General features: G+C 38.2%; 1 protein-coding gene across 1 annotated transcript; it reads left to right on the top strand.

Annotated features, from left to right (window-relative positions):
• Positions 1–688: 688 nt before the first annotated feature.
• On the top strand, positions 689–20,494 carry LOC145766358 (O-acyltransferase like protein-like). Its single transcript, XM_082578053.1, has 13 exons — positions 689–995; positions 1,686–1,831; positions 3,707–3,882; positions 4,536–4,684; positions 5,420–5,587; positions 7,648–7,837; positions 8,171–8,348; positions 8,585–8,664; positions 9,009–9,131; positions 10,146–10,470; positions 10,678–10,867; positions 11,259–11,417; positions 18,367–20,494. The coding sequence occupies exons 1-13, from the start codon at positions 716–718 to the stop codon at positions 18,543–18,545; spliced, it is 2,343 nt and encodes a 780-aa protein (XP_082434179.1). The 5' UTR covers positions 689–715; the 3' UTR covers positions 18,546–20,494.
• Positions 20,495–23,677: the final 3,183 nt, after the last annotated feature.

Genomic DNA, 23,677 nt, shown 5'->3' with positions numbered 1-23,677 from the left:
GGGAAAACAGAAGGCAACTAATATTATATCATACGACAAGTTTTAGGATTTGATCGTTATTATATTGATTATAGCATTGATGAAACGACAGATGTCAGCACGAAGAACCAACTTGATATTCTTGCAGTATACTTTGATGTGGATTTGTTCAGTAGTACGTTAGATCCTTTAGTACTAACGATTCCATACAGTAAAGTTTGGCAAATGTGGCCATGTCTCCTTTTGGTAAACAAAAATTTTCAACTTAAACACAATCGTAAATGCATAAAAACAATTTTCATTGAAAAAGGAGAATAAAATAATAATGATTTTAGTTGTTGCTCATTGTGACAATTTAAGATACCATTACAAGTAGCAAATAAGTAGTAAGCAACATCATCAAATAAATCACCTTGAATTTGAATAAAGTTTGCCAAACATAGCATTTCTGAGCTATATCAAACCCAGGTCCTATGGAAGCTCTCACATTGACACTACAGATGAGCCATGTATGTGGACACAGAAAGCGACTTGTTGTGAAGCTATCAAAGCCAACTTTTCCATGTTGCTGAAGAGTTAGCAAAAGAAAAAAGCAATTTTATGTTTAAGTAACTAGATAACTGTAGCCTAAGAGGCTATGATCATATACTATGTGGTAACCTTAGCCACTGCATTGTTTATATAATTCATTTAATTTATGACAGACGTGTCTTGGAAGTTTAATTAACAATAAGCCATGAATGCATTATTTTTGTCAATTGCTTTTCTTGTTTTCTGCAATGGACAAGAGATAAAAACTCCACTCACAGAGCACAATCCTATACGTGTGGTGAAGCACAGAGTGTCTCAATCTGGCCAGGCTGATAAAGAAATTTTAGATTTTGTTGCAAAGTTGCCATCAGGTCTTCAAGACAGTTTAGAGGCAGCAGTTGTTGACAACAACACCCAGATATGTCTTCACTCATTGATGCAGTTTTTTAACGATCTGAAGCAATTGAAACCCTATGCATTGCAAGGTATGAATGGCTTTGTACTCAACTTTTACCAATAGATGATGATAGTACAAACACAATTTTTTCAACATATTCTATATTGCTTAAACTTGACAAAACTTTGTATATATTATTTACTTAATGCTTTAAAGATATTGAATCAAGTTTATAGGTACGGTACTAGTATGGAACAATAATCTGTGTTATATAGCGGTTTGCCGATTTATTCATCACGAATATGTGCTGCTACTCAGCTCTTTACAAAGCTGGCAGTGTCAGTGCAGCCAAGTACATGTTTACCCTGAATCTATTCCTTTTGCCAAGTGCCAAGCAGAAACAAGATTCAGTACAACTTTTAAAATGTCTTTGGTATGATACGACAAGGCATCAAACCCATGTTTAGTGATTCAGAGGTGGGCACATTAACCACTAAGCCAAATGTACTTAAAAGTATATTATAGCATATTAATTGTTTTATGGTAATGAATGTTGTTTTGGAGACATTATAAGTTTTCTTTAGTGTGTTAACTATGAAGTCTTTGACTCTTCATTGGAACTCTTCAGCTGAAAACGCATCTAAGCTAAACTGGGAAAGGACTAAATGTGTTTTTGATAGGAATTGCAATGTTGTGTTTGCAGCTATTAGCAATAACATTGTTTTAAAAGATGAAACAACGTTATCCACCAAATTGACTCTAAATTTTTATATTGTAGTGGTAGATGCGTGGGGCAAATTGGAAAGTGGCATTCTACGAGGAAACCAGAAATGGTTAGGACTGTATTATGAATGCGTTAATGCACAATCAACTAATTTCAGTGGAAAGTATTGTCAAACATTCGTTGGTAAACCTGTGCAACCTGTGAGTACAAAACACCAACAGCAGATTACTGATTGTATTTGCTTTTCCAGCAGTGGCTGCAGTATCTTCTCAAAAGTTGAAAGTAGAAACATGAGTTGTTTTGACACTCTTCTAACATTTCACGCACCATGACTGTGAATCACCTCTGAGCAAATAATCTAAATTCTGAGTTTGTCACATATATATATATATATAAACTTTGCATTCACTGCAAGCCGTAATCTAAAGAATCTTCTGAATATCCTGCACTTTCAGTGCAATTGTTTCCAAACCGCAACTTGCTTATTATACAGGGTGAATACAAAATCCTTGGACTGCTTTAAAGTGTAATATTTCTGTAAATAGTGAATAAAATCACAAAATATTTTAACGGTGTATGGCCAAGACAGTAGCCTAACTAACAATCGTACAAAGTTTCATTCAATATGTTCCCTTCTGGCCTGTGAATAACACGCTCAAGACTACTGTTGAAACTCCCTACTGCTTTACGTAGGGTTTCTTGGGTATTTTGCCCCATGCTTTTTTGAGAGAGCACTTCAACACCTCAACTGAGTCATGGGATGAAGCACAGGCATCTGCCTCCAAAATGGACCAAACGCAAAAGTCCATTGAATTCAGGTCCTTGCTCCAGAAATGAGGAAAATGGTTCTGGCACCATTCCTGGGTTTTCTTGGTGCACCGTCCTGTTGGAATGTGAATGGCTTCCTTTTGAAGTGTTTCTTAGTCTCTGCAAGGGCAGGAGTCAAATTTGTCTCAATGTACGAATTGGTGTTAACTTTAGCGCCTTGTGGAGCAAAAGTGAGGGGAGTATTCCAGGGTTTGGAGACAGCAGCCCACACCATGACAGAAGACGGTTTCTGGTGCCTGAAAACTTTTTCATGGAGTCAGGAATGTCTGCAGAAGACTTAGCAAGGATACGATCATTTTGTCGGGTACACTACACATTGCTTCGACATTGAACAATTTTTCATTTGAGAAAATGATCTCTCCTGTGTCCGTACCTGACTTCATTTTATTCAGAAGAATTTTAGCTCGAGCGAGTTTCGTTTCTGTGAGGTGTAACCCACTTCGAGGGCGATCTTCGGCACTGTTCAGTTCTTTAAACCTGCTAACAACATGATAAACTGTTGATATCGGTGCTTCAAGAAGCTTTATTATCTCTGAATTGGTCTTGCCTGCTCGATGAAGCTGAATGATAGCTGCACGTTTATCACTCATACTTGAAAATAAATCTAAATTGTGATGAACTGATGACACATTCTGAAAGATAAGGTTTGATACAATAAATACGCACTATCAAACACTTACTAAATCTATTTAAGGACATATATAGTAAATTAAAATTTAATTTTAGTCCAAGGACTTTGTCCGCACCCTGTATATGTGCTAACATTTCACGCACCATGACTGTGAGTAATCTTTGAGCAAATAATCCAAATTCTGAGTTTGTCACATAATCTTTGCATTTACTGCAAGCCGTAATCTAAAAAATCTTCTGAATATCCTGCACTTTCAGTGCAATTGTTTCCAAACCGCCACTTGCTTATTATGTGCTAATATCAATCAATCTCAATCTGATCCTCCTCTCTATTTCAATAAAACATTTTTGTGTTGTCAATTACTTGAAGAGAATGCAGCGGTGTGATGGTTATTTGATATAGTTGTACAGGCAAATTAATTTTAAAAATTGAATGACTATATATTATAGTCACTATAATGTGCAAATGTGCCCTGAAAAATTATTGAGTTTGCTAATTTTCAAAAAATTTTGTGTGAGACATTGCTGATCTCGCTGTACGTGGGAATTTTGTGCAACGTATTCCTAGTTTTGTTCAACTCTGAGCACATAATTCTAACAATGTGAATTTTTTAAAGGCTGCATTAGGATTGGGTGCATCACAAGGCGTTACAATTGGAAGCTGCTTCCCAGATGCTTGTCCAGAGTCTGTTGTTCAATCATTCTTTTCAAAGGTGGTTGGAAAAAATTTAACTGTCAACATTCAATGTCCAAAGCAGTTCACTGAGTGGGAAGCCACGGATATCGGTGGATTGTAAGTCTTTTTTTATTTATGGTTTTTGTTCATCCACCTTATGACTCATACGGTTAAGTGACTGATTGTAAATGGCAAGGTCATGGAACGACGACTCAATTCTTTGGGTGTACGCTTAGGCAACACACTTGAAGAACAGCTCTGCGTTCAGCGGCACCAGTAGACTAAAGAATTCCTAATAGACTAAATACTTCGCAGACACTTTAACAACAAGCAGAAACTTTACTTTTTCAATATCTGTGACAGGCAGGGTGGTCCTTGTGTGCAGCTAAAAGTTTAGTTTGAGTTGGAGGAAATTGTAAGGGCCCCCTTGCATTGCCATTGGTTCCACTTGATGTAAAAACAGTTCCCGTGAAATATTTGTTTTCTTTAAACGACAGTCCTATAGTCTTATAACAAATAGCAATGCAACTACTGTAATTATTTCAATGAAGTTAATCTAAAAATATTTCAGTATGTGGTGAAATACTTTTCCATGTTGTTGTGGCCTTGATCAAATTTATTGTTTTATGGAAAACTAACATACGACCAGCCGTGGCCAAACCTTTATGTCAACGTTCAGAATACCAACGAGACATTAGGCGAAGCCTGGGGACATCATAACGTGCATTGCAGTGAGTTGTCTATTTTATGTTTCTATGTTTTTAATGCAGGTTTCTTCTTTCTGTGTTGGTTGCTCTGGTGATTTCATCCACCGGGTATGAATATATTAGCGATAAGTTGGACAAAGTGGAAGAAAAATCAAACTCAGCCTTTGTCCTCAACGACACCTTGCCATCACCATCTCGTAAAGCTGAACATGGTGAGTAGATTTTAGTGCTAAGCAATTAGAATAAGCGAGAAACACTGATGGAAGCACATACTTATTCAGAAAATCACGGCTGTGCTGGAATTTTGTTTTAGGTTTTCTGGAAAATTAATAAAATTTCAAATAAAAACATGATAAGATTTGAATGCAGTTTTAATCTTACAGTTACAATCAGAGCTGTAGCTTCATCAGTTGGGGCCCCGGTGCAAAAATGTAACATGGGACCCATTGTTTCTGAAGCTGGAATTTTCAAACAACTTTCTTGTTCGAACTTTTTATGTCATGTCCAAATCTGCTTTCCATCTGGCCCTTTGTTTCCAAATCGTTGCGCAAATGCACTCTGCACAGTGCACAGTCTTATTCGACTGTGTTCTAGCATAGGCTACTCCAGTACCGTACACAAAATGCTTTTTCCACATTATTGTATATGGCATTTCTACATCAAAAAAGAAAAATGCCTGAAATTTAAAAGATGAAATTTTATGTTATAACTGTACATACTGTTAAAATTTGGGATCGTATAAACGATAATTGGAAAGTTGCAAGACTGTTAATGATGTCAAATGTTTTGAAACACTCTGTATACTGAATATTAATTCAATATTGGCATTGAATTTGTTCAGAATATTTTATAAAGAACCACATTTTGAAAGGACTTTCAGCGGTACCAGTTAGTTTTAAGACCAGAGCTTTCTTGTCACGTCATATTGACCATTATTTGCGTCACAGGAACTTTCCATCGATTGTTGACGTCATTTTCACTCATCCAGAACACGAAGCGATTGTTGGACACCAAGCAGAGGCCAACCGACATCACATGTCTTCATGGAATACGCTTCTTGAGCATGTCATGGGTGCTGCTTGGTCACAGCTTCCTCTTCTCCTTCTCATTTGCAAGTGAGTTTTGGTGATTAATAAAATATTTAAGGGTGGTACTCTCTCCATTTTGTTTCAAAGGAACCTGGTTTTCATCCTAACACATCAGGGTTCCCGAGATGAAGACCAGGCCTCTTTAAAACAAAATGGAGAGAGTACTAGTCTTAAATATTTTACTTGGTGCATTAGCGTTTAGTTTGTTACCACTTACCATTGTACTATTGATGTAAGTCATTTAACTGCTGTATGCAGACAATATGTCCATCAGAACAGTAATAGTTTGTTACCACAAGCCACAAACAATGAACAATTTTATGATTGTTTTTCAGCAAAAATCGATATGATGTATTTAGTACAAACCATATCACGATTGCAAATTGCCCTTTGACCTCGTCATGTCGTGTGATCACGCGGGATTGTTTCTCTCGTTTTATTACTTTAATGACGTCACATTTAATGTATTGAACGACCAGTGTTGCGCAACCTGTGGTAATAGACGTGTCGGGTGGAAGTTTGTCGCCCATTGTGTGAGGCACGTGCAGCATCCAACATGCACCAGTGAACCACATGTACCAGTGAACCACATGTGTGCGATGTATTTCCACCAGCTCAAACAGGTTGGTTTGCTTTGTGCGAACTAAGGGAATCGCTCAGTCTCAATCCTCTGTAATCGGATGTAATGACAATTTGGTCTTCACCTTTTGTTCAATAGTTGTGTGACCTACCTTCTGCTGAGCACTAAGTGACGACTGAAAGCTGCATATGTATTAATTTATTTCAAATTCAACCGCTTATTGATTCATTCTTTGTTCATTCTTTATTCTGGTTCATTCTTTGCAATCGCACCCAGCCAGTCATCTTGCGTAATGCTTGTCAGGCACGGTTTCTATGTGTGCTTTGTTGGCGAGTCTTTGTGGAAGACAATTTGATTGACAGGCGTTTACAGTTGGCAAATATTTGCTTTTATTGGTTGGTGATAAAAACCGTTTGCGCGATTTTAACAAAACATGGGGGTGTAGATCTACATTAATCCAACCTTGCAATTACACCGTGAATAAAGTTACTTTGTTGTGTTTAAAGAAGGCGATCGCCCTCTTGGGTTCGCCACCGGTTTAGGTTTGTAGGGACCCGTGATGAATTTCCATTGTTTTTAACTTTCTTCAAAATGTAATTCTCTCATTATATTTGTGTTTCTTAAAAAACTCACTTGTTGTGAACAAAAAATAAGTGATAAATCGTTTTCCACTCCAATAACTTAACTGCAGCTTTCAACGGTGATCCTGTTCAATAGCGATTGATGGCTCAATTTTCTCCGTTGTAGCAAAACGTTGCATTATGACGTAAATTTGTGTGATTTCATCAACAATAACTTAAAAAAATAGCTTCAGTTTCAAGTTGTTGCTCACCTCCATGACGAGATCTATGATTTCACGTTTGCTGTTCTACAATCGCAAACATATTGTTGGAATTTGCCAATTTTAAATTACGTAATTGCTTGCTTTTTCTTATTTTGAAAGTGCTTTATATACCTCCGCACAAACAAGTTTTACACATAAGCATAACAATAATTCTTATTTCCAAAATTAAAACACTTTTCATTCTAGTCTAGTCAGTAAAGTCGGTGAAGATCGCACGTAGTCGGCATTCGAAATTAGCCTATTTTTGTCTTGGCTAAATCATTACCGATTTAAACTTCGATCTTGACATGGCGGTGGCAATTACCGAAGTACAAATTTTCTAGAGTATACACCGAAATAACCGAAGTACAGTGACTGATGACGTACACCTAGCATGCGCCTTGCCGTGAACCTTTGTTGAATGGTTAAGGTTGTCCATTGTAATTGTGTGAATTTGGATATAACTCAAAAATATTCACTTTTTACAATTCAAACGCTATGGACACATTCACCCTTTGTTCGAATGGTGTAACTTCACAACTTGTGCTGCTCTTCCAACTTCACAACTTGTGCTGCTCTTCCAACTTGTACCAGTCCACACAGTGATATGAAGTTTCTTGTTAAAACAAAATCGTTTAGCAGTGCAGATATGCGTGCTGTTGTCAAGCAACATTTTGTGTCCAGACAATCCTGTATTCATTGCCGAATATTTCATCAACCATTGGGAGTTCCAAGCCATCGGGAATGCGTTCTTCTCCGTGGACACGTTCTTCTTCTTGAGCGGACTGCTTGTGGTGTATCTTGGCCTCCGGACCTTGGAACAACGTCACGGAAGGATGGATGTCCCAATGATGTACCTGCTCCGTTATCTCAGGTGAGAAGCAGCTGCGTTTTGTCGTTTGTCCCACAACTACGTGTTATCTTTCTTCACAGATCTCATGCCCAGTTCGAATAGAAATTGGTTGCTGTATGGACATTTTGTCTAATCACATATTCTATTATTGTTAGTTATCAAGTGTCGATGGTTCAAGTTTTGAGATGTATAGTGGAGCAGCATACGTACAGGCACTTCTCCACCTAGTAGATGGGATAGACTGAATGAGGAACAGTCTAAGCATAAATCTTTGAACGATTTGTCTCTTAAGTGAAATGTTCCAGCAGTGAAATTAAAACTGGATTATGTTAACCGAACCTAAACTTTGTTCAGACTTACCCCTGCCTACGCCTTCGTGTTGTTTATGATGGTCAGTGTGTACCCTCATTTGGGAGGTGGGCCCTCGTGGCCCGTTAGTGTAGAAGGATTAAAGGCCCCATGCAGGGAATATTGGTACACTAACCTCCTCTACTTCAGCAACTTATACCCTGTGGGAGACTTACAAGTAGAGGTGAGGTTTGTAGAAGAAAGATTATAAACATAGAAACATTTATAAACATCTCCAGTCACCACTGAAATTAATATGAAGAATTTTGCAAGTCGCATCTTTTGTTTGTTAGTAAATAATTTTAAAACATTTTGAATTCTTTACAATTGACTTTTTGAAATAGCTGTAATTTGTGGAATTCAAATGAAAAGTGGAAGAATTGTTTGAATGGTAAAAATATCATAACTTCTACGTTGCAGTGCTTCGGTTGGGGCTGGTATCTTTCCAATGACACTCAGTTTTATTTGCTGGCTCCACTCTTCCTCTATCTATTTTATAAGTGAGTGTCGGGAATGCTTGTCACTGAACACTTTGTATCTGAGAACAACTTCTTGTCTAGATTTGCTTTTTTGCTTCATTCAAATAAATGAGTAATTTCGAAATTATTTTCATAAAATTAAAATACATTGAACAACTTCTTGTCTAGATTTGCTTTTTTGCTTCATTTAAATAAATGAATAATTTCGAAATTATTTTCATAAAATTAAAATACATTCGCAACATCTTCAGTGGTAAGCAGAATACTAACCTTTGATGGAGATTGGAGATCGATTAGCTATTCATCTCTGTGTTTGAGGCTGTGTTCGATTATTGGAATAACAGCATCTTGTACCACGTCAACAGGTGGCCATTGTTCGGACTTGGCAGTGCGCTGGCAACCCTCACTTCAAGCATCGCTATAACTGGAATCTTCTCATCAGTCACCCACCAGCAACCGATCGCGTCTGGAATAGGCTTACTCGCCGCGTGAGTAATTCGCTTAAGATTTGATCACTTTGCGTTTTAATAACTGCTTTGATGTCACTCAATTGCAATTGCTCAGACCCAACCACTCAAGACGCAACCATTCAGACAGTGGCGGCTGGTGCTGTTTGTGAGAAGTGGGGCTGCAATAAGTAGTCCGGGGGGCGAAGCCCGTCGCTGAGTTCACCGAAGGCGAACGACTTCGCGGGGGGTCTGGGGGGTAACCCCCCAGAAAAATTTGAAAAATTGCATTAAATTTGGTGCGTTCTGAGCATGTTTTTACCCCAAATTTTGAAAAAATGCATTCAAAGTTTGTTGAAAAGTTGATGTATTTCTAAACTGTATTTAAAAAAAACTAACGGTATTGCTTTGGAGACAAATTTTACTAGTATTGAGCTTATTCTTGACTAGCCTAGCCGTTGCACACAAGGTTCAAGTGATTTTGAGATGCCCTAGGCTGGACTAGCACTTCCTATAACCTGTTAAATACCGTAACTCTACAGCAAACACTTCTACATTCATGGCTCATCGCTACTCTGCGAAATAAAAACTAACTTTAAAAAGTCTGTACAGTTATTCGGTTAGGTGGGGCTGTTTTCCATGCAGCCCCAACAGATCAAAAATTGTTGTAAAATACCAAAAGAGGTGGAGCTTCAAGGATAATTTTTAGTCAATTAGAGCGCTTGAAATCCAGAATCTCCGGCTGCAGAGCAGTTTTCCCAAAGTCGGTGTTGCCAAACGAAACTTTTAATATTTTAATTTTTGATCCGCTATTCTTAAGTGAAAAAGGTAACCGGGTCGGACAAACACAGAGGAAAACATACTTTCCCTCTTCTCTTTCTTTCGGGTGAGGCCGCAGCCTTGCACAGCACGGTACGAGCCGCCATAGCACGGCACCATGGCACGAGCCGCCACTGCATTCAGATACAATCATTTAGATGTGACCACTTAGACAGGACCATGCAGATGAGAAGAGAAAAATTATTTCCATTTATATGTTGTTGATTTTATATGCAGGTCTGTGGCTCATCCTTTCGCTGCCCCAGTGACTAATGACACTGGTGGCAATTTCACCACGCCTTCCCCTCATCCTTTCACTACCCCAATGACTAATGGCACTGGTGCCAATTTCACCACGCCTTTTCCTCATTTTTTCACTACCCCAATGACTAATGGCACTGGTGGCAATTTTACCACGCCTTCCCCTCATCCTTCGCCGGTCCAATACAGCCCCTTCATGCAAGACTTGTATTCCAAACCATGGTGTCGAATTGGGGCGTACATTGTTGGGCTATTAACCGGTTATGTGCTGCACACTTATAAGAAGATCAGGATGCCGAAGGTGAGTTTGTTATTCCTCAGAGATGCATAGTTTCTTGCTTACGACTAACGGTTTTGATGAGCACCTGAGGCACAGTTGTATTGGGTACAGTACTGTCGTAAATATATTGTAGGCTTGTAAGACAAGTTTGGTGTGTGGTCAAAAATCAATCAAGGTGTTCACAAACAACAACATTTCTGTTGATGGTTGTTGTTTGATAATCACTAGATTGTCGCTTTCCTTGGCTGGGTGATGGCGGCTGCCATAAGTTGCTCATTGCTCTACGGGCTCTATCCTTCATTTTCTCAAGGGGAATTGTTGGACAACAATACCGCCGCTTTCTACAACGCCGTGTCTCGTCCGCTGTGGTGTGCAGCAATGGCGTGGGTGACCATCGCTTGCGTGAATGGATATGGAGGTAGGTGGAAGCTGCTTGCTTGTGGTCTATTGTGAATCAACAACAACATCAACTAAATGTGAATCAACAAATGCATTACCGGTATCCAATCTTGCGTGTCACGGTTTTGATGAAGTTTCAGTCAATCCATTATTCGTTCACTGCGTTCAAGAGTAAATCGGAAAAACATCAGCATATCATAATATAGCGGCGGCTCATCCCATTCTCATGTTGATGCCACTATGAAAAACTTCCAGACGAGCACCAGTGGCGAACTGCCATTGAAAGTGCTCGATTTGAGGTTTTCTGATGATTTGATTCTGTGCTAAGCATGACACCTTCCTTATGACATTGTACGAATATGACGTACAAGGTTAAGGAGAAATAAACAAAAGGTTTGAAATACTCGCAGGTCCAATCAACACCCTCCTCAGTTGGAAAGCTTTGATTCCTCTGAGTCGGTTGACCTACTGCGCCTACCTCGTCCATCCCCTGGTCATATATTGGTTAGCAGCCACTCAGGAAACTCTCATTCACTTCAATATCACTATGATTCTGGTCTTCTACTTGGGTGAGTTGCTGGTTAGAGCTACAATCTACATGTTGTCTGGCGCTCTCAAATTGACGATATTAGTTGAAATACTGTGGTTTTACAGTATGTGGAAGTGATGTTAGTTGTTCTTGTCAACATATCCGGACCGCGAGAACCGCCAAGGTGTCAACTTATTTTCCCAGTTGGGGAATGGCGATTGTTATCCATCTTCTATAAGTTGCTTTTACTCAAAGTCTGGTTCTAGCTTCATAAGTTTGTTTAAAATTAGAGATGTACCGATACCAATATTTTGACCGTTACCGATCCCGATATCACTTTTTTAGGCCGATACCGATATTTTGGCCGATACTTTGGTGTTGCAAAAAGAAGCAATTTTGGTATTTGTAAGGAATTATATCAAATGCTAAGTTTTACCTTATTTGCATAAAACTATTAAAAAAAGCTTTCAATTGGTATAATTTACTAAACATTCAAGAATTCAATCTCAACCGCATTGTTGTGTCATAATAGTAGATTTTAGTAATGAAAGGTCACCGTAATTGAGGACTGGGGTATAAGAGAAGAAGCATTACATCATAATTGAGGTTTCTGAAAAATTAATAAAGTGTTTGCGCAAACTCTCCAAATAAGCTATCATAATTAATAATAAGATGTAAAATGTAAACCAAGTCATTTGTGTAGTCGTACAAAAACTATTCGACAAGTAATGTGCAATAGGGTGGATCGTTTTTCAACTTTTTTTCTTAATCGCTAATTACTAGTGCGGAAAAGTTGTGCACTGACATTGTAAGCACTACACAAAAAATTTTTTTTAAAAATTTTAATATCTTGGGTTGAAATATTAGAAAAAGAAGTTGAAATATTAGAAAAAATGGAAAATTTCCAAAAATTTTATTTTTTGTTTTAGTTTTTAATCGCTTGTTAAGAGTGCGGAAAAGTTGTGCACTGTCATTGTAAGCACAACACAAAAAAAATTTCAAAATTTTTAATATCTTGGGGTGCCCCAAATAAGTTGAAATATTAGAAAAAGTGGAAAATTTCCAAAAATTTTATTTTTTGTTTTAATTTTTAAACGCTCCAGAAAATTTCTGAAAATCAATATTTACTTCGCATTGCTGATGTCATGGTTGTCTGTATCCTGTTTAATAATATGAACATTCACCAACGTTTGCTGCCTTCCACTTAGTGCGGGCCTTAGTAGACGATCATGGGGTGTCTTCCCCTTAGTAGACGATCATGCATGGGGTGTCTCACAGAAGATATGTTGTTGAAGAGCATGTGTGTATTATCGCCAAATTGGGATCTCAGTATTTTAGCCACGTAAGTCCAGCTGCGGGAACAGCCGGAAGCATTGTCGACTCCGTAATATCAGCAGTTCATGATAAAGGAACAGACACTAGCTTAATAACAGCCGTGGGGTGTGATAGTACTGTGGTAAATACGGGTCATGCAGGCGTTGTTATCCGAATGGTGGAATTAGAGTTTCGAAAACCGCTGCAATGGTTGGTATGTCAACTCCACGCAAACGAATTACCCCTGCGGCATCTTTTTGAGTTTTTGGATGGCAGTACAACTGGTCCTCGTGGGTATTCCGGACAGATTGGAAAGGTAGGCACTTTAACATTACCCACTCGCCGAAAAGGTACGCAATCATGCGTGACATGTTCATTCGCGATTCAGCTGATTTCAGTCATGTGACTCGACACGTGATATTCTGATCGAAAAATTTTGATACAAAGAAATTTAACTGAATGCTTCACCACAACCACCGTTGCCTAATGGTTAGGGCAGAGGAGTAGTAATTTCGATTTCGCGGGTTCGATTCCCACCTTCTGCTAATACTATTTTTTCTTCTGCAACTGAACTGAGTGCAAGAAGGATCTTAATGGTAGCCACTTTAACAAGTCGAAATTGTGACTAAAACACAAAGCAATTTCACATTGAAAAGCAGGCACTCTTCGACGAGTGGGTGATGTAAAAGTGTCTACCGATTGGAAAGGCTTTACTTACATGTGATAAAATGCCTATCCGACGATTTGAATCAATACCAAGTAATTTTCCTCATATGGGTGTGACCGATTTAAGCACGGACCAAAGATACCTCCGGGACATTTGTCATTGCGTTTGTACAGTAGAAATTCCCAGTTCACTCGCCACAAGAAGTCCAGGTAAGCTTAATCACTCACGCTGGCTAACTGCGGGAATCGCATTCTGCGGTTGAATATAGGGACCACAGAACTCTCTGATAATTTAAAAACGCTGGCTACCTTTGTCATGAAGGTATATGCTCCTATGTGGTTCGAAATAAAGTGCAATCCACTCTGTATCATCGGTGCTGTTCATCTATGGCAAACCATCAGCAAATCTCGCTACCTGTTGGATAAACTAAAGGCCATTGTCGACCCTGTTATTCAAAGAAATGAATTTTTTGGCCAAAGCGAAAACATGCTTTTATCAATGCTGTTTGACAAAGAATCACATGTGCGTGAGCTGGAAATACGCCGTATACTGCTTGCACGAGAAACTCCCGTTTGCACTGAAATCCGGCGCTTCAAACTGCCAAAATTCAATTTTAATGCTGTCAGTTATGTTGATATGATATGCTGGCAAACCGATAACGACAAAACCGAACTTCCAATAACTATGTAAATGACAACAGAGAATTGTTGTCGTTCAAAAACATCAACACGAGCCAACATTCTCTCAATTTCCCCTGCCACACGCAAGCATTCGAGCGAGGTGCCAAGGTTGTCGCGGAGGCTTCTGTTGCAGTGTGTGGTGCCGCTAACCGCGATGGATTCATCAGAAGTCGGCTACAATCCAGGAAAGACATGCCGCTAACCGCGATGGATTCATCAGAAGTCGGCTACAATCCAGGAAAGACATGCCGCGTCTCAATACAAAACAAGATTTTAGATTATGTTCTTAAAAGGTTTGCGTATCCTACATGTACTTGTAATTCTACTTGTAAATATTGATTTTCTGTGTAATTTACAATGATCGCGGGAGGTAGTGCAGTTACAAATGTGTAAAAAATGAATGTTTAAAAATTTGCGATTCTTTTTTGAATTTTAAACTTTGTTGGGGCACCTCAAGATATTAATTTTTTTGGAAATTTATTTTTGCATTGTGCTTACAATGTCAGTGCACAACTTTTCCGCGCTCTTAACAAGCGATTAAAAACTAAAACAAAAAATAAAATTTTTGGAAATTTTCCACTTTTTTTTAATATTTCAACTTCTTTGGGGCAACCCAAGATAGTCAAGTTTTTGAAAATTTTTTTTTGTGTTGTGCTTAAAATGTCAGTGCACAACTTTTCCGCGCTCTTAACAAGCGATTAAAAACTAAAACAAAAAATAAAATTTTTGGAAATTTTCCACTTTTTTCTAATATTTCAACTTCTTTGGGGCAACCCAAGATAGTCAAGTTTTTGAAAATTTTTTTTTGTGTTGTGCTTAACATGTCAGTGCACAACTTTTCCGCACTATTAATAAGCGATCAAGAAAAAAAGTTGAAAGACGATCCACCCTAATGTGCAACCTAAGGGCGCTTGTCGTTTGGTTGAAAAGCTTTTGCCAGGCCAAGACTACCCAGGTAGCAACAATAGAAATGTACCGATACCAATATTTTGGCCTATACCGATATCACGTTTTTTTCAAATTATGCCAATTCAAAGCTTTTTTTAATAGTTTTATGCAAATAAGGTAAAACTTAAAGCACAAGATCAAAAGTAAAACCACAAGATCTTGTGCTAAAACACAAGCCGTGGCACCACCGCGGCTGACACAGTGACAAATTAGTCTAAAACCAAAAAATCCCCTAAATTCAAAATTAGTTGTGTTCAAGTTTCAATAAATAAATTCCAAAATACGCCACAAAACCAACCAAATTTGGAAATTTATAGAGCAGCAAGGAGAACTTCAAATGGGCAACATTAGGTGCCAAAGGGGGCATTACTACGTCATTATGAGTGACAATGGACGGATTTGGAAGTCCTTGGCACTTGAAGATTCAAGAATCCAATCTCAACTCAATGTTGTGTCATAATAGTAGGTTTTAGAAATGAAAGGCCACCGTGATTGAAAACTGGGGTAAGGCACCTGCAGCTAATAAGGCCCGCTAATTTTCAAACCTTAATATTTTTCTAAATACTGCATAATTTTGAACGAAACTTGGAATGAAGATACTTTGAGTCTATCTAAACAACATATCTATGAAACAAGTTTCTAAGTAAAAGGGGTTGTAAAATATTAAAAAAATCTCAAGCGGGCCTTATTAGATGCATGCGTTGTGAATAAGGCCCGGTTTGAATTTGCACCAAAAGTGATAGAAAAGGTATATTTTCAAAAGTGATTTTCACAATAACAACACCACAAAACAACTTCTAATCGGCAACACAGGCACAGAACTAATAAGTAAATACACAGAGACAACTATTCCCTCCTTTCCCATGCTCCATTTTTTTCAAAGCGACATGGTGTTTTTAGATGTGTTAGGGATACTAAAGTATTTTGATAATGAAATTATGATATTTCCATTGCAATAAAACATTGGATTAATGGTGTAACAAGAATTTTTTGGGTTACTCAAGTCTTTAACCGTCACTTTCTTAACTAGGGGTGCACAACGGTACAATTTTCCTACCTCATGTGCCCATGAGCCTTATTACCAACATTAGCCTAGTCGTGATCATCATTATCAGTCTTGCTTTAATTAGAAAAAAAGTTCAAATTTATTGGTTTTACTGCATCAGCATGCACATATCTTTCACATAAAGTGCAAAAAAACCGAAGTCAAAGCAGTTTGTTAACTCCAGAGCAGTCTAAAATATGTGAAAATTAAGAAAACCACTCAATTTCAGTCCCCCCAAACTTCAACTTTCCGTAACTCAAAAAATTGTAAACTTTAGGCGGTGAAACTTTACCAGTAAGTCTCAATTCACCATGGCAGCAACCAAAGATTTCACTTTTGTTTAAAAGATTTGTAACAACGGAGATCTCGGGGGTGGGCCTTATTACCGGCCGGGCCTTATTAGCTGCAGATGCCTTATAAGGGAAGAAACATTACATCATAATTGGGGTTTCTGAAAAATTAATAAAGGGTTTGCGCAAACTCTCCAAATAGGCAATCATAATTGATAATAAGATGTAAAATATAAACCAAGTCAATTGTGTAGTCGTACAAAAACTATTCGACAAGTAATGTGCAACCTAAGGGCGGTAGGCACTTTAACATACTGATATCTCATTGAACCACGAACCATCAACCAATCAGAAGCTACGCTGTTCATGACGTCATCAAGGTTGCGTTTCTCGGAACAAAGGAAAAATGCAACTTCCCACCACTGCTATTGCTCTTGTTTGTTGTGTAATTACCAAAAAAAGTTTAAAGTAATAATTAACTCTCTGGCTGAACGCTGAAATGGCCACAATTGGACGGACAACCTAACATCTGTTGATGGTTCGGGTTCGTTCAATTGGATATCAGTATGTCAAAGGTTCTACCCCTAAGGGCGCTTGTCGTTTGGTTGAGAAGCTTTTGCCAGGCCAAGACTACCAAGGTAGCAAAAATGTATAATTTTGCATCGTTTTTACGCTGCTAAACGTTTAAAAAAACCTTGTAACTTGGTTGTTTTTAGTAAGCTGGTTCTATCAGTTTGTGATTTAATTTCCACCTTTCGTTGTAATAAACTCATCAAGCTTAAACAATGTCAGAGTAGGCTAAGTAGGCTCAAAATGAAAGCAATGGGACTACGAATCTTTACTAAACTAATCAATAAATGGTCTTGTTGCGCCGAAGATGACAACCTCATTGTAAAGAAAGGAGCGTTCTTCCCGGCTATCTGCACACGGTTGAGCACGGTTGGGGTTAGGGTCTTATTTCAACGTTTAGCGACGTTAAAACGATGTAAAAGCGGCAATGATAATTAGGCTACGGTACCCAATAATTTAAAAAAAAAAATTTTAAATCGCCGAATAAGGCACTCACCGAATCGGACTAGCCGAATTGGACTCGCCGAATAGTAGTAGACCCGTGGAAGCTACACCGTTATGGTTAGCGAATCGCAACAGCTCGCTGTGCTAGTGAGTGCTCACTGCTCAGCCTTGTGCTGATAGCCGGTAAGGACGCTCCTTTCTTCACAATGAGGTTGTCATCTTAGGTGCAACAAGACCATTTATAGATTAGTTTGGTGAGGATTCATAGTCCCATTGCTTTCATTTTGAGCCTACTTACTCTGCCATGACATTGTTTAAGCTTGGTGAGTTTAATAAAACAACCAAGTTACATGGGTTTTTCAAACGATGCAAAATTATACATTTTTGCTACCTGGGTAGTCTTGGCCTGGTTTTATCCTTTGCTGAGAGTAAAAAAGAAACACAAATGATAAATATTGGAGAAATTGAGTCTCCTTCACAACTTAAGAATCGAACAACGCAAAACTGCTGAAACAAAACGTTTTGTTTGAATGAAAGAATCACTGTAAGCAAACAATGCCAAAAGGTGCGCGCATGAAGTCATGGGAGCGTGAGGTATCAAAAATTTGAACAGGTTATTTTTCTACATCAATGTGATGTTAGTTACTATTTTAAAAAATCTATATGTTTGCATCTGCAGAAAATCCACACCAAACGCCTTTTTTTTACATGTTTAGTATCGCATATCGGTATCGGCCAACTTTTGCCGATACCGACCGATACTCAAAAAATGGCCGATATTACCGATACCGATATATCGGTATGAAAATGGGGAGTTCCTTCATCTTGGAAAGCCCTTAAGAAAATCGACTCCTGAATGTAAATCCACCACGTGGCGTTGCGATTTGTTTTGCTAAGTTCGAAGAGAGGAGTGACATTTACTAAATGTGACATAAGGGAAGTATAGAATGCTGTCAATGTTTAATCATAGAAAACTAAATGAACTGATTCTATCCTGAAATAAAACCAATCATTGCTTTCGAACCTTTCAGCCACTTTGGTCCTAGCCAACATGGTCGCCTACGTGGTTGCGATGCTCGCTGAGTTTCCCATCATTTCCTTGATGAAGATTCTACAAGAGAGCCTCATTAGCAAACCAAGGTCTCAGGTAGAGCGCGCCTTTCTGGTCAATGGAGGACAGGAACAAGATGGCGGACAGACGGACGCCTAATAGAACCTTGTGGAATGCCAAGTTGTTTGTTTAGCCAGAAGGCCTGAACGATTAGGAAAAAATTAGCATAATTTTTTGTAATCCGATATTAAGTGTTGCGAATTATTAAATTAATGTTACAGGCACAATAACATTTTGGAACAATTGATGTCACTTTGGCAAGATGCTGGATTCGCGCCCCCATTGTGGCCGATGTCTGCAACGTTGTGGCTTTTGAACCTCGTGGCAAACGAATTTATTTTCTCACGAGTCAGTTCAATCATGAACAGCTAAAAATCGAGTTCGATCAGCTAGCGGCTAGATCATCTTCAGTTAAGCTTATTCAAATAGAATCCTGTCAGAAGATATTTGCCTGATATTCTGACAAAGTTGATAGTCCATATGTCTGAATAAGATATTCGTTTTCTTGATCGTGGCAACAGAGCTTCGGAATTATATTTCGATCCGCTTTATAACGTAACAAACAATGTTCTACGACGTGGTTGACCCAAATGCAGTGCCTTCTGGGTGTGGTGGCATCACTTGGTCCCACGGGAGAGTTCCAGCATCTTGCTTCGTGTTCGTTGTCGTACTGGTTTTCACTGTGCGTCCTTCCGCCTGCCTGGCTTGTAACTATCTTCCTGCACTAGCAACTAGTCAATTTAATTCAAGTGGTTTTTCGAAGGTTTTTGAATCATAAAAGCACTTTTAGTGTTTAGCCAACCAGAGATCTGCAATTGCTTTTTTTACGTGCTTTTTATTAAGTTCAGATAATTATTTTCGCTTTTATAGAGTAAAGCTCGAGTTCAATTTGACGCTTGTTGTGCTTTATGTTTTAGTGGTAAATGAGTGAAAAGTTCATCCACCAATGCGTTGAACGTCACGTGCTTTTGTTTTTTACACGTTTTGGTTCTTAACTTCCACCATCGCGTCACAATGAAGTTCTTACTTGAAAGTGTTATCCGCTTTAGCAGCCATACACCGTTGTGTTCTTTCATGGCATGCAGATTATGTCCACCGGTTGAAGATTGTATGGAATGACAAACCAAGCTTCGTGACCATCTTCCGGTATTTTCTTTTTGAGCCATTTTTTCTTAAAGGGGCAGTTCTACTTAGAATCGCATTTTTCGTACTTGTCATAAATAACAATCTACACACAAAAGTTCACCCACAAACCATATATTGCTGGAAAAAGGAGGAAACAAGCTATCCAAAAATATTTACTTTTGTTAGGCTGGGGCAATTCATTAAGGGTTTATACCATTTTGAATTTGTACATAAAATCACCCGAGCCCTAAAAACTCGAAAATGGCTAGAGGTAGTGACTTCAAACTGCATGGTGATCTAGTAGGGTATCCTAGCCATAAATTGATAGAGGGGATTTCTTTTAAATACAAAAAATTTCATAATTGCCATGCATCAAGAGCAAATTTGACTTCAGGATTTGGTAATAAAATATTTATTACTCTGAATATTGAAACAAAACTCAATCATTATGTCCGTAAGGGCCTACTGTACATCTGTTAAAAATTTTAGCCAATTCTAATAAGTAGTTTTCTAGACGAAACATTTTTAGTGCACAAAAACATGATTTTGAGTAAATCGCATTTGAAAAATAGAATTAGGTAAATTCATGCCTTTGACTTTAAATGTGACTTCCGTTTGATGAGGGCAATACAGGTAAAAACTAACTGCATATTCGGAATCTACGATAAATTTCCAATATATATCAATAAAATAAAATAAAAAATTGAAATTTTTTTTTCTAAGCAGAACTGCCCCCTTAATGGAACCGACTTTTCCGTTTGTGTCTTGGCTTCATACGCAGAGCTGTTCTATTGTGCAAGGTCATGTTTTCTGTTCCAAAGAAGTCTTCTTGTGTAAATATTGAATCAGTATAACAACATTTCTGTATATTTTTATAATTTTCACATTTGTATCAAATAATCACAATCCACCTTTGCAATCTATTCAGAACGGTATTGTTACGTCATACACCAATACGCTATGTCAGCAAAGAACGTCAGGTTTAGTATCACACGCGTCGAATGACGTTACATAACCCTTGCGCACTGAGCCCTGGAACGTGACGCTGGCAGTAAATCTGAACTTTTCATTATGTAAACGCGACCTGACGACTCCACAAGCTGCAGCAGTGACTCCCATGGTTTCGCTGGTGACGGCGCCCTAGTCAAGCCAAAATTTTTCTAAACAAAAATCGTATTAAATTATGTTAACCATAGACAGATGATTGATAACTTTACGTTAGACAAGTTGTTCTGTTGGGGTAGCAGGTGACTGTGGTTTATCGCCGCCGTCGTCGAATGTCAAGTCGTTGGCTATCTGGCGGCTGGTAGCCTATAAGGGCGGCAGCAAATGTCATTCGCTGATCACCACCGTATCGAGATCACTTTAGAAACTTACCAACAACTGTTATTTTTATATAACGTAAGTAGCAATTTTAGTATGGAACTCTGTACCTCGTATTCGCCTGTCTTGTGGCCTACCGAGAGCTCCTTCTCGGTGGCCAAATCTGCGTGCTTGGAAGCCAAAATACAATAACGATAGCACAAGTAAATAGCATTAAACTTGCAACAATGTTAAAATGATCACTTAGCGTTGTTGAAGTCTGGGCGACGTCCTGCAATAGAATCGTTGTACCACGCATTAAATGCTTTATCGGGATTGTAATCCGGTATTGCGGGACAATCTAACGACACTAAATTGTTTCAACTGCTCGCAGCTCAGTAAATTGTTTCAACTGCATAACGCCTTTCATAAAACCTGACCATTTATTTCGTTATGATGTCACCATTGAGGGTGTGAAGTCACTAACCCACAGCGTTCTCAACTATGAAGACACGTGTTTTACCCACGGATGTCAACTAACCTAGTTCTCCTTTTTAACAACGATTCAATATCTGACAACATTGAATCGATATAAAAACGACAATATTGCCAGCCGATGTAAAGTAGCACTTCGGATTAACACTTTGTTAAAATAAACATCCGGAATTGCAAACAAGACTTACAGCGCTGGTGATCGCAGCTGGATATATTCAATACAACAGTACTGACTATAATGCGCTGACCTAATTTTGCGTCACTCTTTGATACTACATATTTTCGACATTTAATCCACGATCATTTTATTGCGAAATTAAATAATTGGCTAGAAGAAACCGGCGGCCAAACTTGGCTGACGGAGGAAGTAGCACCGGCGGTCATTCAAGCACTATTTAGCGGCCATGGCCGCCGGCTGCTTTAAGGCTTGAGAGGGAATGAGTTCGATACTACCCGGAAGCATTCTTTTTTTTTTAACTAAATTTTGACCCGAAGTGCATTTTTGTAGTCAATTTTTAATTTGAGTTGCATTACATTTACATACCATTTCCATTTTTTTAAAAGAAGCATTGTATATAACTATTATTGAGAGCAAAAATGTTGAGACATTGTTGAGCATTGTTGAGAAGGATTGTTGAGAGCAAAAATGTACGGTAATGCTTCGTTCGGCAAACACGGTCACATCAATCAATCATTTTATTTTTCGTCATCAACGCGTCCGGGAAAAAAAAGATACTAACTACAAAAATCGATATAGACCTACCAACACGTTAATGAACGGGAAAAGGTGGCATAACCTTGAAAGGTTTAAAACGTGCCTGAATGAAAAATTATGTAGTAGGCTGTATATCAGTAGTTAGCACGGCCACAAACAAAAATTAATCAGAGAAATTCTCAAATTCCAGCAAATTAAAAAAACTCTAACTTTATTACTCACATTTGAAAAGACATAAAAATTGGGTTGTAGGCAACTCAAATTAAAAATTGACTACAAAAATGTACTTCGGGTCAAATTTTAGTTAAAAAAAAAAAAAAGAACGCTGCCGGGTAGTATCGAACTCATTCCCTCTAGAATAGAAGCCAGCAAAGTATCGCACGCGCCACGGATCAAGTTGAATAAAATTGTCAAATTTAGAACTTATATACGCGCTTCTCGTCTTTTGCTTTAAAAAAGAAAAAGGTGTCTGTAGTGACGTCATGACCGGTCAAATAGTGTTTCAGATTCAAAGACCGGCGCCGGTCAAATAGCCACTGCCTATGAATAACGCTGCCGAAAAGACTTGATATTCGCTAAGATTACGCTTTTTGCTAAAACATAGGCCACAAAAGCAGAATTGCGAAAGTAGGCTATTATATTTTAAATATTTGTTGTGTTGTTTGTTACGTTATTCTTTCAGTTTGGTACAACTTGTGGGATCAGTTGATGAACAAACAAAAAACAATCAATTTGGTGGCTACCATTTTTAAAAGTCTGATTTTATTCGATTACATTTCAAAAATAAAAATTAATTTCTAGGCTAATTGTATTTTTTCAGATGTTTGCTAAAAAAATGAAAAGGTGGCAAAGATCTCGTTTCGATTTGAAAAAGTTTGTTTCAAACTACCCTAATTTTTACCTACATTTAAATGTACAAAAAAAGTTGAACATCTGGCAACACTTCTTTCAAGGGACGACATGGGGGGAAACATGTTTAGGAACGACATCGGTGGCATCTGCACAATTTGCCAATAACCCTAGCAGAAGATTTTGTCCTTCTGCTAAAGAACCTTTTCCCACAGCAGTCCTCAGTTACAAACATGAAACTGGGAAAACAGAAGGCAACTAATATTATATCATACGACAAGTTTTAGGATTTGATCGTTATTATATTGATTATAGCATTGATGAAACGACAGATGTCAGCACGAAGAACCAACTTGATATTCTTGCAGTATACTTTGATGTGGATTTGTTCAGTAGTACGTTAGATCCTTTAGTACTAACGATTCCATACAGTAAAGTTTGGCAAATGTGGCCATGTCTCCTTTTGGTAAACAAAAATTTTCAACTTAAACACAATCGTAAATGCATAAAAACAATTTTCATTGAAAAAGGAGAATAAAATAATAATGATTTTAGTTGTTGCTCATTGTGACAATTTAAGATACCATTACAAGTAGCAAATAAGTAGTAAGCAACATCATCAAATAAATCACCTTGAATTTGAATAAAGTTTGCCAAACATAGCATTTCTGAGCTATATCAAACCCAGGTCCTATGGAAGCTCTCACATTGACACTACAGATGAGCCATGTATGTGGACACAGAA

The sequence above is a fragment of the Aplidium turbinatum genome, chromosome 3 (assembly GCF_918807975.1).
Source record: "Aplidium turbinatum chromosome 3, kaAplTurb1.1, whole genome shotgun sequence".
In the NCBI taxonomy this organism is placed as follows: Eukaryota; Metazoa; Chordata; class Ascidiacea; order Aplousobranchia; family Polyclinidae; genus Aplidium; species Aplidium turbinatum.
Note: the sequence above shows the minus strand (reverse complement) of the source record. Positions and strands in the feature narration are given on the sequence as shown.